At 36.6% G+C, this 14,794-nt stretch overlaps 1 protein-coding gene across 3 annotated transcripts in view; it reads left to right on the top strand.

Annotated features, from left to right (window-relative positions):
• PIK3C2A (phosphatidylinositol-4-phosphate 3-kinase catalytic subunit type 2 alpha) overlaps positions 1-14,794 on the top strand; it is a 57,264-nt gene that overhangs the window by 18,053 nt on the left and 24,417 nt on the right. For 2 of the 3 annotated variants that reach the window (XM_030451487.1, XM_030451488.1), the window contains 4 exons: positions 6,453-7,630; positions 10,482-10,582; positions 11,428-11,585; positions 14,155-14,275. In XM_030451487.1, the coding sequence (XP_030307347.1) occupies positions 6,518-7,630; positions 10,482-10,582; positions 11,428-11,585; positions 14,155-14,275 (1,493 nt within the window). In that variant the 5' untranslated portion in view covers positions 6,453-6,517. Of the gene's footprint in view, positions 1-6,452; positions 7,631-10,475; positions 10,583-11,427; positions 11,586-14,154; positions 14,276-14,794 lie in introns of all 3 variants that reach the window. The other variant, XM_030451486.1, reaches the window with a different exon arrangement.

The following is a 14,794-nucleotide window of genomic DNA, read 5'->3' as shown; positions in this document are numbered from 1 at the left end:
TGATGTGGGATCGAATGCTAGATTTGAATTTGATTAAAGCAAGATTTCATATTGTTTGTCTTTAAAGCCTTGAACAATTGTAAGCTATCTTATGAAACTTTAAAAAATTAAATAAATTAACATTGATAGGTAGGGCAGTGTAAGCATAATGCTTGCATGTCTAGCACAAAATGAGGGGTGCCTTAATGCCTTAATGGCATTGAAATACCAATTTTCCATTTTTTATTTCAGAAGTATGGCCTTTTAATGTCTGTAGTTACTGTGGAAATTCCTGTGCTTTATTTATTTGTTTTTAGACCAACACAACCAACTTAAAAATGAGAGAGTATAGCACAAAGTTAAATTGTTTGTTTTGTGGAAGCGTGACTGTAAACATTCTCCTCTATTTTAAGTAGAAGATGTGGGCTGTGTAGTTACTTACTAGAACCAGAGTTCAGTTTTTATCAGCAGTGGCCAATAGCATCAGTCATCTAATACAGCACTCGTCCAGCTCCTTTGTACACAACAGGGTTGCTGTGATGTCACTTTTTGCAGAAGAATGCAGAAGTTGTTTCCAGACTAGACCAGTAAGTTAAGTGAAGGAGGAAATGTTTCAAAGCATGCCAGTAATGATAAACCTCACTTCATCTATTAAAGATTTAGAATAAAATGTTTTTCTCAAAGCTCACATTAAAAAAAAAAAAAGATGTTGTGAAAAATACTACTTTGATCTATGCAACCTGAAATTAATTACTTAGAGTAAGTTTAGTTTGTTCTAAGTGATGGTGACTTTAGAGTGCTTTCACTGAAGAAAGTTGAGAGACAATGGGTATTACTTATTTTGTATAAACTGTAATTTCCAGGTATGCAGCATTAAAGCTACATAGCAAGACACTTAAAAAAATCCAATCATAATTGGAAAACTTGTAGTTTGTTGTGTATGAGAACCTCGTGGTAATTGTGTTATGAGTGTGTCAGTAGTTCAGATCTAGAATTTGGTTACTGTATGATGACCTAGATGAAATAATTTGGCCCACAGGTTTGTAGGTTTCTGCATTGTAGTTCATGTTGGTAGATGGGAAGACACATCAAGAACAGGTCATCAGCAATTGATAATCTTCTGTTTACATTGCTGTCACAGCAAAAATGAGGAAAGTGGTGACAGTTTTGAGTTGTAAGGTAAATGCTGAAAGTTTACAGAAATTCACCGTGCAGCTGGACCAGTAGGTTTCTGGAGGAAAAAATCCACTAGGGGTCTTAGTATTAGAGAAGTGGCCCCAGGATTCAGGAAGTCCTTCAGTGGCAAAGCATGGGGACTACAACAGTATTTTGAGGAAGTGTCATTACATCCTTGCCTTGGTTTAGCTTTTTTTCTAGCAGCGCTTCTGAAGCCACTCTTAGGCACAAGTTAAGAATGGGATGAGCCTTTGGTCTGAGTATAGCAGTCCTGTTCCATTTTTAACCAGTATAGTGTTTGTTTTTTAAAAAAGGTAATCACTGAATCAATACTTCAGTGCATTTATTATTTTTTAATGTGTAAAGCAAAAAGGTACATGAGAGCAGTGAATTCTTTCTGTCAGTTAATAACCAACAATTCTGCTTAATGCTTTTGTAAATACTAGGTTTGTGACTAAGAAGCTTCTGCTGGTTATAACTGAAACTGTGCAAGTTTCCTGCCTAAGGGGAAACTTATCTGCTGAAGCAAGTGGCTAAAATAATTTGGCTACTGCAGCTGAATTGCATTTGGTTAGACAGGTAGGTTGATACTAATACAGTGATACAGAGTTAAGTGTGGGATAGAGCTTTGATGAGATGTTTTTACCTCCCTATGCTACTAATGTTTTTTATTATATTTTGTTGAAGGTGTATACTGTGCAGTGCTGCACAGGGAATAGAAGAGAATCTTTGTGGGGGAGGGTTGTTTTCATCTCTTTGTTAATAGCCACTGTAGGTTGCATCATTAACTTCCTGCATTTGGCTGCTTTATGACATTAGGAAGATGTTTTAAGGGCTTATTTCAGACATAGAACTCAGGAAAATAAGGATTTTTACCATGATGCTCTGTCTATGCTGTAGGATGTTAAAAAACTGCATGGAAGTTGTTTGGGGATCTCTATTTGGATAATTAAGGCAGATAGCACAAATGTTTCTTTGTTCTTTCTCTGTCCTCCCCACCCTCTAGACACTTTCTGTATTTTTGATTGATTGGATATGTAATTTGAAATCTTGTCTGCCTTCTGCATGGTACCCCTGGTACAGGGATTGGTGGAAGTACTTGTATAGATAGATAGAGCTCCAGCTAATTTGCCATGCTCTGCTGTGGTTAAGCCTGCACTGCATGAATAACTAAAACTTTGATATTTCATCCTGGATAAAGCCTTTGTCACCATCTCATAGCTGGCCCTGCTTTGAACAGGTAATGAGACCTCCTAAGGTTCTTTCCAGTCTTAATTTTCCCATGAAAGTGCTACTTTCATGGGAAAGATAATTTTACAAGTCATGAATAATCAGCTGGGGACTCAAATTGGAGGCAATGGCATTACTTAAAAAAACAAAATCGAACCTTCACCCAAGCTCTAAAACAAATCTAATGTTGATTCTGTGTATTTTTGAAAAGAGGAATTGGTGGAAAATTGTGGGATTCCTGAAGGTGGCATGGAGAAAGTACAGCTTCAGGGGTGTCTGGAAAGCAAAAGAACCAGTAAAATTTTTTAAAAATCAAACTTCTGCAACAGAAAGAGTGGATGTGAAAGCATTATTCTGTAAGGAGAAGCATTGCAACAGAACTAAAATTCTTAGCCTTTGTCAAACAATGCTGGTAATAGACTTGGCTGTAAGCAATGGAAAAAAATCTTGGCCAACTACATCAGAAAGTAATAGCTTGGGATGCCATCAGTTTCGTTATTTATTTTTCTGGTATCTGCATCCAGAAAATAGTGGGCAAGAAACAGAATTGCAAGTATGTTGGTTAGAGAGCTGTGAATAAAATAGGGAGAAATACAGAAGTGCAAGAGTTGGTGAAACTGATTTCAGGTTTCCTGTTAATTTGTGCCTGCAACTGATTGGCTTTAAGGACTTCTTGCCATGATTCAAGCATTTATAAAAGTTGCCCTGGTAATAAATCCATAGTGTCCAATTATATGAGCTCATGCTACTGTTTTTTTCTAGCTGTGACACCCAGTGTTCTTGGTGATGTCAGGTTGCTTTTTCCTTTTTTTTTAAGCTTATATGGAATTTAATGATCTTTCAGACCCCTCTTTTATATGAAATTATAATGTGCTTGAAATTTGAGAGTATAACAGCACTGATATGCTGTACAAGCTTGCAAACATACTGTACCAAAACTGCACATACCACATCTACTTTGTAGCTGCTGGTACAAATCACTGCTTCAAAAAGAGGAAGAGTACTTCATTTATGGCCATGAAAAAGGTATGATCTGTAGGTTGCTGTAGCTGCCTGCACTGAGATTTGATCTGGGACATCATGATGAATGCTTCTACCCTTTGCCTGTCTTGCAACGTTGTTCAAGAAAATCAAAATTTGACCAAGTATGCTGTATTTATTGACAGTCTTCTGCACAGTGTCACAGGTGAAAACTGATTTACCTAGAGGAGTTTGTAAGGTTTTTTGTAAGCACTGCAGCAGAGGAGGATGAAGTTTTCAAGGGATTTGTTATGAGTATTAAAAGATAATGAATCATTCTTGAAGACTTCCTATTCTGATATAGGAAACACCACATTCTTATCTGCCCTTCAAGATGAGAGGTTTTGTGATGTAATTGTACTTTTTAGATGTAGGTGATTTTTCAGAATCAAAGCTGTGATGCAGTTGCTGATCTTGGAACAGATATTTAAGAGTTTACAAGCTGAATGGTGTGAGCAAAACAGAAATGAATGCTGGTTCAGAGTTTGTGCCAAATTAAAAATTGCACCTGTATTTTAGTTAGTGAAATTGTCTTTGAAGATTGTGTAGGTGTGACCTAAAATGGATTCAGTCTTCAGTTTAACTGTTTTAATGTCATCTCTGAGTGGGCACTTGCCAATTTTTCTTAAGTTAATGCATTAGAGAAGCTATTACGTTTTTAGTGGAAAGACAGTGTGATATATAACTATGTACCTGAAATATATGCTGGCCTTTCAGGACAACTTATGTCCACATTATTGGAAAATTTCTAGCTAAAGCCTGACCTTATTTTGAAAAATTTTGGGCTTACTCATGACATGACTTCTTGAAATACCTCTTCAGTTATTTTTTGATTTGTAGCAATCTCAATGCATCTGGCAAAGAGAGCTTGTGAACATCAAAGTTATTGTTTTTTCTTGCTAAGGAGTTTTCCTGCTGTGGGAAATGTCTTGCTATGAGTTAATTTCCAGATGATTAGGACTTTCCATAGTATATTACTGCTTTCTTATATTGCTAAGTTTTCTCTGTTATCCCATTAAAATCCTACAGTCTCTAATTTGCAAGGCAGATGTGTTAATTCTTAAGTTAGCTATAGTTCAGTGTTAGGCAAAAGCTTCAATTTTTAATTTTTATTTTTTTTTAAATTAATGGCAAAATAACCACGGAGTTATTGTGAAAATTACACTTGTTTTGAGGAAGCTCTCATGGCTGTATGTCAAGCATTGCTTTGTAAGGAATGCAGGAAATGGCCTGACTTGTTATCGTTGCTTCTGTATTTAGTGCTTGGACTCTAGGGAATTTATGTGCACTGTATTACAATAACTATAAAGTATTTCTTAAAACTGAGTTACCAAATGATATGTTCTGTGTTTGGTACTAAAATAAAATATAAATAGAATGTTAAAAACTTATTTTTTAATTGTTATGCAGCTCATCTTAGAAAAAACAATGTTAACATGTACACCAGCAGATGGTGAGATTACTTCTGCTTAAGGTAACAGGATTTATCTCTAATCGAGACATTCCTTGCTCATTAAGATATAGGAAACTAATTTATATCCTGGGAGTCTTTGTCCTGGTAGACATGTAATATTCTGTACAGGTCCTTGTGAAGTTTCTCAGCAGAAACCTCTTCTGGTCTTTATATAAGCTTTTGTAAGTGAAAATCTGGTTTGAAGTTAATTGCCATTCCATGTAGGCTTTGATCTGAAGGAGATGGTTAGGCATCTTGCTGTTTCTTGGTTCTTAATAATGCTCCATTGCTGCATTATTTTTTTAAAAAAGAGCATTTTACTCCTTTGAAATAATAATGAGCAGTATTCGATTAAATAAAATTACATAGCAATATGCAGGTACTTGACTTAGCAAATTAACTTTTTAATAAATGTATTCAGAATCTAAAATTTCTACCAAGGAAGAAAGTGCTAGACTGTAGGCAGAAAAGGAGGTCACTGTCTGATCACATCTGTTTGAATACTTAAAATATTGCTTAAAGCTAACTAAGTCTCACTGCAAAAGACTGATTACCTTTCATCAAGGCTTTAGATATATTGGGTGGCTGAGATTTTTAGACCTGCTTTTAAACAAAGCAGACAGTATTAGTTACTGCAAGGGCAGTGTAAATATGATGACTTCGTGCAAAGATGTTCCTGTGTCCAGTAACTTCAGATTTAGGGGAGAAACAAGGGGTGTAGGAGACTGTTTCAGTACTTTCAAATTTGTTATAATCCCTTCAGTTGCTTCTAGTTCTAATTTCTTGTTAAAAAAAAAAGACCCAATCTTTGAGAGATTACTTCTTTTGAAGGTGAACAGATTGGGAGCTAAAAACTGATTATTACTGTTGCTGCAGTTGAGATGAGAACAATCCTGACTTTTTAAGCATGACTTCTAGGTCTTCTGATGTCTTCCAGTTGTTTTAAACTTCTGCCTATGGTATGGACAGTAATGGTTCAGGTGTCTGTTCTTCCTGTTTCTGGGATTTGAATTGAAACATATTCTTCTGAGTGTTTGAGAGCAGTTCCCCTGCTGTTAGATGATCTAAATTGTATTTGCACTTCTCTCTGTAGATGTTGGGGAAGTTTAAATTCTGCTTGCTCTTGTGCCTTTGAACTTAGATGGCTACAAAGTCAGAAGTTCAAAGTGAAGCTAAACATAGGTGAAAATGTTAACTGATGGGGTGTCTTTAGCATTTCAAAGGTCTGTCTTTATTTTAATCATGCTTATGTCTAGGAAGCTTTTCATCTGATGTTTTATCACGTGAATTTACCCGGCATGTGGGATAAAGTATTGTTAAAAGGGTTGTGATTTCATCAGATTTTTAAAATTGTATTTTAACTTCAAATTATTTGAAAACTGCAGTCTGCTTACAAAATTTTACAAAAATTTGTATACTGGTTTGGTTTTAGAAGTTTCCCAAGGACAGGATTTAAATACAAATTTCTGTCCTGGGTTTCTGAAAAAAACGTAATCTGTTCTGTGTTTCTGAAGGGACATGTGCAGCCTTGTCAGCTGTAGTCCTCCACGTGTGATTTATTTTATGCATTTCTAATGTTTAGTTTCCTTTTCAGGTCTGCTAAATTTATTCTGCAGCCAAGGGTGGACAACCAGTACAAGGGAAGTGTTGCTTCTTTAGATGGACATCTGTTCCTGCGGAATGGCCCAGATATCCAGCAGCAATGGATTTAAACAGCGCTCCTCACCTTCTTTGGCAGCCACCAGGTCAAAAGATGTGGACAAAGAGGAGGCATTGCAGATGGAAGCTGAGGCGTTAGCAAAGTTGCAGAAAGAAAGAAGTATAGCTGGTAATAAACAAACTTTTCATTCTTTAAGCAGCCCCAGACAAAAAGCACAGATTCATAACAAACAGGACCATGATCTCATGGTGTTTCCAGAGTCTGATGCCAAGAGCATGGAAGACAAACTAAGTACCATTGACATAGAGAAGCTTACTCATGCTGAATTAGAGAAACTGCTGCTGGATGACAGTTTTGAGTCCAGTAAAGTACCTATGTTACCAGCAAGTCCTATTATGAGCCCATCTGTGTCTTCACAATTTTATCTTGGGCCTACAGGTCAGAGAAGACAGTGGATGCCTGGGATACCAGCACCTGTGACATGCACTTTACCTCCTATTTACTCCTCAGCTTCTTACACAAAACAGACTGTTGGTGTATTTCAAAATGGATTCCATCCAAATGTTTCTTCCTTTCACTCTAGAGAACCTATTTATCTTGGTCTTCCAAGACAGTCGCAATACATTTCATACCCTTTGGCAGCTACTACACCTTTCCATCCACAAGGAAGCTTACCTATATATCCTCCAGTACTTACACCAGAAATGGCAAAAGTATTTGACAAAATTGCAAGCACCTCAGAATTTCTGAAAAATGGGAAATCAAGCACGGACTTAGAAATGACTTCTATAAAGTCTGCAGTTTCTAACCTACCAGCCTCAGAAAGCTGCAGGGATGTTAGTAAATTTGATTGGTTAGATTTGGATCCCCTAAGTAAACCAAAAGTAGATAGTGTGGAGGCTTTAAATAAGGCAGAGAGTGATGAAGAGAGAGCTTCAAGTATGACTGTTGAAGATCCGTGGGATGCTGTGCTATTAGAAGAAAAGCTTTTAGTAACGTGTCATCTGGAAAGAAAAGTTAATGGGAAATCTTCTGGAGCAACAGTCACAAGGAGCCAGTCCTTAAACATGAGAACAAGTCAGCTTGCAAAGTTACAGGGCCAAACATCACAGGTATGTAAATCAGTATTTTTAAATCATCATAGTTAAAAGGGACCTCTAGAGATCATCTAGTCCACTCCCCCTGCTGAAGCAGGGTTGCATAGAGCATGCTACATGATTGCAACCAGATGGGTTTTGAAAGTCTCCAGGGAAGGAGACACCTCAGCCTTTCTGGACAGCCTGTTCCAGTGCTTTGTCACCCTCACAGTAAAGAATTTTTCCCTCATATTGAGATATTAGGGAGGGTTTTGTTCAGAAAAAGGAATATTTAGTAGACCTTGGCTTTAAGAGCTGTCTAAATTTACACTGAAGTGAATTTTTTAGCCCCTCATTTGAAGCGTTTCCTGTTTTTCTGTGCCAGTTGTCAGTACTGTGGCAAAAGTTTAAAGAAGGCCAGTGGAGAAGGACCAAAAAAACCCTAGCCCCCCCCCCCCAAATCCGTTGTTCTTAAGGACTGCATTTTCAACATTATGTGTGTTAACATCTTGGGTTTAACTGAGTTTTAATTTTTTCCTCTCACTGTTAAGCTGTGATATTCAAGCTCAGATATTTCCTAGAGTTTGTTGAGGAATTGCATGTTTTCCAGTGATGTTTGGTTAGTTGTAATGTAACTGTTGACTGGAACAGGTAAACTATGTTGGATCAGTGCTTCTGAGGTGCTATCTGTAGAAAGTAATATTTGACTATTGGTGACTGAAATTTGGTTTTTCACATTCCAGGGTTTTTTCAAGAATGCAGGATTTAAAAGTGTCTTTCCTGTTCACCAGGTCCTCTTGGAATTGACTTTCCAAAAGTCAGCAAAAGTTAGTTTTGAAATTTAGTTTAAAAAGCAAAGATTATTTAATGGTCTTAATTTTCCTCCAGGAGGTAATTTACAGCAATATATGCTTGAATTACCATTAGGTTTCTCTCCTTAGACAAATGTGGCCCTAGGGTCAACTCTGGGTAACCAATGAAAGTTTTTATTCTTTGTTTATGACATTAATATTTATTGTTTACCCTGGCTAAGCACGTATGTGTAGAAGTGCCCTGTAGATCTCTAAACTTCTTTAAATACAGCCTGCAAATTTTGTTGTAAATAATTCAGAAGTGTCACAGTGGCATAAAGTGGCATTGTTGCAGCAGTGGTGTAACTTCAAGTAATCCCCTTCTACACTGCTTTTATACTCTGATTAGAGTTGCAAAGTGCTTTGAGTACTTATTTGTGCTGATAGTTCTTCAAGAAGTTTTTAACTGGAGATAATATAACTTTAGTACAGCCAGCTTCTTGATTTGAGGTGACTGAGTGTTGTGTTGAATGCTGAGCAGCAGTTAGTTGAATATCAAAGGTGTTTACCATTTGCTTTGTAAGTTTTAACTTCCTGTTTCCTTGGATGATTTTTTTGTTTTGTTATGGAGTAATTGCTAAACAAATGCAACTACTAGATACAATTAGAAAGGTTTGTCAGCAGGTTTTGTGCAGTTTCCCAGACGTGTTTTATGTGATACAGCTTGTCTGAGATGTTAGAATGAAAGCATGTTTTTAAATGCAAGGTAATGTACGTGCTCCTGAATCTCATTCCAGGTTTTGTGGCTTTACAGTTTCCTGCTCTCAGTTGCTTCCCATGGTATGACTAATCCACAATTATATTGAATATATCCTTTTGAACTGATCAGTGTTCATGAAAGCAGTATTTAAGCTGAAATAACTAGGTTTAAATGCAGTTCAAGTGGCAGTTATGGGTTGTGTGTATTACCTCTTCTATGTTCAGGCTATACTGCTTAAGCAAGTTAATAGGAGGAAAAAAAGTTGCAGAAATAGAAGACCTGAGAGCTCCTAGCTCTGCATGTTACAGATTTGACCCCTTTTCTGAAACAGTCTAATTTGACTATATTGGCTGACATGCCCTAGTGAAATGAAATGCTCAGCTAATAATAAATAACCCGCATACCAGTTAAGCAGTTATTCACTATTTCAGGTATGAATAAATTGGGTTTTTTTAACCTAGTAATTGGTCAGAAGCCTTTAGCCTCTGTATATAATGACCCTAGGCTGGACATGAGCAAATTCTTTGAGATCCACTTATTCTAGGCCATATCTGGCTGGAGGTTCTTGAGTCCTTCGGGCTGTGGTGGCTGTTAGGCTGCAGACAGCTGAGTTCCACTGCAGTCTCCCTGCTTCTTCCAGCAGCTCTCTGCTGTTTGCTCACACTAGAATTTGTATGGCTGTATTGTGAATTGAATCAGAAACAGGTATGGACTTCAAAAAGCTGCAGTTTTGTTTGATTTTTTTTTTTTTTTTGGTAAAGTTTATTAGATTTTCTTATTTAAAACTGCAGTTCTTTTTTAGCAATTGTTTTTTAGATTGGATACTTCAAGTTGTGGTAGCATATGGCAGAAGGGATTAAAAAGCAGTAATTTGATACCTCAGGATTAGTTCTAGTTTAGTGTTCTGAATGCCACATCTTCCAGAGTACTATTCACCTTTTCCTGCTGTGTGCATTACTGATATGAAATGGTTCTTTCTGGGACTGTACTGGAGGCTGAATCACAGACTGGAGGGAAAAACATTGGTCTGTCTTCCTTCTGGTTCAGCAAAATGTAGCAAAATTCTAATGGAACAGATCAGTGCTGAGAGTTTAGGAGCTGTTATGCTTGCAACTTAATCTTAACTGGTAATGATACTGTCAGATAAATTGCATCCTACAAAGGAGTCACTGGCCTGGTGAATCTTTACTTTTGAACTTAGTAATTTTTCTCCTTATAGACATAAAATTAGTAGTCAACCTCAGACTCCTGAAAATCTATCATCTCCACATGGTTTTTCTGGCTATAGGAATATGTTTGTAGCTATTTAAATACTGTATTATCTTTTGAGTTGCAGAGAGACAATGGGACCACTGGCATGCTGAAAGAAAATGTGCTTCAGCAAGAAATTGAAGGGCAGAGCCAAGAGCTGTCAGCTTTTTCTCAAGCAGTTACAAAGTAAGAAATTACTGCACACAAATTAGCTTTCAGAAAGAAAAAAAAAGTTGTCGTTTTCAGCTATGTTGACAGGAGCCAGCCCTACTTTTTTGCTTGAGGGGCAGATTCCAGTATGTGTTCTTTTTTCTTATCCCACTTTTTCCTGGTGTAGTCCTGTTTTTTTAAGAATGCAACTGAATTTTTAAATGTTTCAGTACCAAGGTTTTTGAGGTATCTCTTTATTTGTTTTGGTCCTGTGCCACTTTTACTTTTTGCCTTGTTCTTCTCATACTTCTTAATCCTCAAACTATCAAAGTGCAGTCTACTCATTATTAGGTGAATGTTTTGTATTTTTTGTGTCCTAAAGAAAAGTATTTTAATTAGTTTAGGCCTTTCTCAACTTCCACAGCTTGGAATAACTACCTTCTGCATAGTATCTAGGTTCATATAAAACTTCCAAAAATCAAAATATATCAAGAGTTTTGTGGTGGGTTGTACATAAGAGAAATTTCCCTTTTTAAAGGGGTATTTTTACCAAATGCCATCGATTAGCTTTTTTTAAGTTGTTTTAGAACGTAGCTTTGGATATGTCCTGTAAGCATTGACCTATTAAATATTATAAGCTATATGTAAAACCTGTTTAATTATAAGTTAGGTTTTTTCCCCTGTGACTACTAATTATTATGTAATTATTGTGGGCAGTGTTCTGCCAAGAGGAGAAAAATTAAATGGTGTTTGGTGCATAAAATTTGCATACAGAGCAAAAGGTAGTCTTTACTCTTCTGACCTGTGGATATTACACTGTTATTGTGCTTTAGTCTTAGATTTATCTATTGCAGTGTTTCATAATCCCTCTCTACTTCCAGATTGAGGACCAAGTTTCCTTTTACTAATCAGCAAACAAATCCAGGCTTTGTGCTGAGTCCCATCATGCTTCAAAGAAATATAAGTGGGGAGAGTGCCAGTATCAAGGTTTCTATAGAAATTGAAGAATTCCAGCAACCAGTAACCTTTACATGTGATGGTATGTTTCTGCTTTTTAAATTGGAGTTTGCTTGCAAGACTTAGAATGTACACTCAGTCTAGGCCAATGGCTTTCAGTTTCTGTAATCCCTGAGTGTGGATTGCTTGTGGGGAGTGTGAAAAAGATAACTGAAGAAAGAACCTAATTCTGGGTCAGTGTTTCCATCAGAAGATATTTAAAAGCTGACAAAGTGAAACATTTATTTAAAAAGAAAAGCCAAGCAAACCAGAAGCATCATTCTATCCATGGCTGGGAATGTTAAAACATTCTCTCTCTCTTCAAGAGTTTGACCTCTTTTATGGTATTTGAGGGGACAATGACATCAGGACCTGAGATTCTTAACTTTTAATATTTTATTTCAATGCTTTAATGTGTTTAAATAAAATATTGCAGGCTATCTAAAAATTCAGACAAATGGAGAATAAACACTGAAATTATCTGTTACTTGGCTTCAATAAATGCTTATGAACACAAACACTAAAATAATACTGTTGCAACTATCTGGCTAAGTTTTGTGGTTAACCAGGAGTATCAGTTTGGGGTGGAACTTTGAGGTTTGCCTTGGTTTTGCACACAAACTCATGTTCTCTGTGCTCAGCATGTTTGTTTTAAAGGCTGTAACTCTCTATGCTGTCAACTTCTGGCACTTCTTGGTGAGAAAATAACTGATAACCTCAGAAGCAACTTACCTTTTTAAGATCTATACTGCTGTAGCCTCTTAACCCTTTGAGGTTCCCCATTCCCAGATCATGTCACCTGGTAGTGGATCTGTGCTTGGTGTTTCCTTATCATTTGGTTCTCTGACTGTAACAGTGTAGATGCTTTAGCTCTCAGAATATATTAGGTTGCTCTGTTACTCAAACTGGCTATTCTACTGGGAAGTAAGCTCTCAGTGCACAACTGTGTTCATTCTGTATTGATTTCCTGGGCCTTAATGTGCTGTGATTTAATACTCTTTTGTTAAGAAATGAGATGAACTGAAAGTGTAGGGCAAAAAAAGGTTTCTGCTTTTCATCATTAAGATTACTCTTTCCTAATCTGGCAGGTTTAACCCTTTCCTACAAAAGGCTTTAGTAGCATAATTTAGTATGTTTCAGCTTTAGCCCTTTATTTCTAGAAGTTTTGTGGATACCTTGGAATGTGTTCTGCATTCTAGCTCCACATACCTTATTCTATGGTCTTTCTACCATCTTCCTTTTTCAGATCAGTTTAACTAGTTTAATCACAGTTAAACACTTTGTCTTCTATAGCTAGTGAAAGATAAGTATCTGTCACTCACTCAGACATGGCTAGTAGTAGGCATAATTAAAGTTATGATATTCCTTTAATTCCTTCTGTTCTTGTTCAAACTGTTGCATAGCTTAGCATCCTACGGCTAGAACCAATTTAGAATGGCTGAGAACTGCTCAGGGTGTCCATGTCTACCTTTACAGTAAGCTAATATTTCTGAATTCCTACTTCTTATCATGCCTTGCTCTTGAATTCCACATGCTCATTCTTCAAGTGCTGTAATGGTTGGTCAGTCACCTGTTAATCAGATGAAGCACTTCCATTATCCTTTGGGAAACATTGTGGCATTACCTTTCTGTATCCACCCCAGTAGGATTTTTTTCTTAAAAAAAAAAAAAAAAAAAAAAAGACACAGGAAAATTAGGAAACGTTTTGAAGGGAAAAAAGCCCACCACTCTGGAAGGTACTGATGAAAAATTCTTTTATAAAGGAATTTTTATAGAATTTTGAGTCTGTGTCATTGTTTGCAAATGATTGAAAGGAAAGAATCAGAAACTGGTAGAGAGCATTTTGTAGTTAAAAGAATGGTGATATTGAAGCATACCTGTATATTTCAACAGTGACAGCTGTTGGCTGTGGGGGAATGGGTTTTGAGTTTCCCTGGGATTGTTTCCTTTGCTCTGTAGTCACTGGATGGAAGACAGACTTTTCATAAAGGCCTTTCAAGTGTGATGTGGAACTATTGGTAATTAAGAGTTGCAAAGGCTTGGTGACACTTGCTGTGATCTGATCTCTACAATGTGGAAACAGCCCTAGACAGATAGAAAAGACAAAGAACTTTCAGTACAGTTTTCCTCTGCTACAGCTGTTGCTGACTTCCTCAAAGGCAGAACAAGTAGAGAAGTTCCATCTGCAGCTCTTCAGATAATGATTTTTAAATTTCACATAGCTCTGAGCTCACTTATCTATTTGAAGTCGTTGCTAAATAAGACATTTAGTATTAAAAAAGCCCAAAGTTTCCCTATATAATAATTTCTAGAGAACAGGCTGCAGGCTGTTGTACTTCTCATCAAGTGATTAAGCTGTTTCCTAAGTTAAAAAGGATTTAGTGATTTCTTAATCTATAAGCAGGCTTTATCAGATGCCTCTCTTTGCTGGGGGGGGGGGGGGGGAGAAAGATCTCCAACTATGACATTTAGGACATTATAGAAGCATAGAAGTCATCCCTACAAGTATAAAAATTAATTCCATTTGAAAACTACAATTTGTGAGTGAACAATGGTTAATATCTCTTGCTATAGATTTATATTTAACTTCTAGATGTAATTTTTTTAAACAGTGAGTTCCCCTGTTGAGCTTATAATAATGCAGGCACTTTGCTGGGTGCATGATGACTTGAGTGAAGTGGACTTTGGCAGCTATATCCTCAAAGTTTGTGGCCAAGAAGAAGTTTTACAGAAGTAAGCAAACTTTTTCATTAATATTTAACTTCATGTTTTTCATGGCACAGTTAGTGAAAAGTATGTCTTTAATTAAAAACACATGTGAAAGCCCAAATCTTTAAAATGTAGAAGAGTCACACTTTGTACAAAGATCAGAAGTCTTTAGGGTTACTCTGGGATACATCAAAGTATGTTCTTAACAGGTTCCTAGGGATCTGTTCTAATATGCCATTTGTTTTATTGAGCAGAAACAGGTTTTTTTCAGATGCAGGTTTTTGTAGAAGGATGTTGTACTTTTCAGCTGCTCTTTGAATCCCAGTACCCAGAAGAAAAATCTACTGATGATTTCTAACGATCTATAATAATCTGTGCTTTGTCTTTTTGGTTTTGCTTTTTGTTTTGTTTGGGTTTTTTAGTTTTATTTTTTTTCCCAAAACTACTAATTTATGAATCCCCATGAGTATTATGGTGAGCATATTTGTTTCATTGTTAGCCACAGTAAAGAGCTTTAACAAAAGGCTAGGTATCTGAAACAGT

This window comes from Calypte anna, chromosome 5, assembly GCF_003957555.1.
Source record: "Calypte anna isolate BGI_N300 chromosome 5, bCalAnn1_v1.p, whole genome shotgun sequence".
In the NCBI taxonomy this organism is placed as follows: Eukaryota; Metazoa; Chordata; class Aves; order Apodiformes; family Trochilidae; genus Calypte; species Calypte anna.
This window is presented reverse-complemented; position numbering and strand designations above follow the sequence as displayed.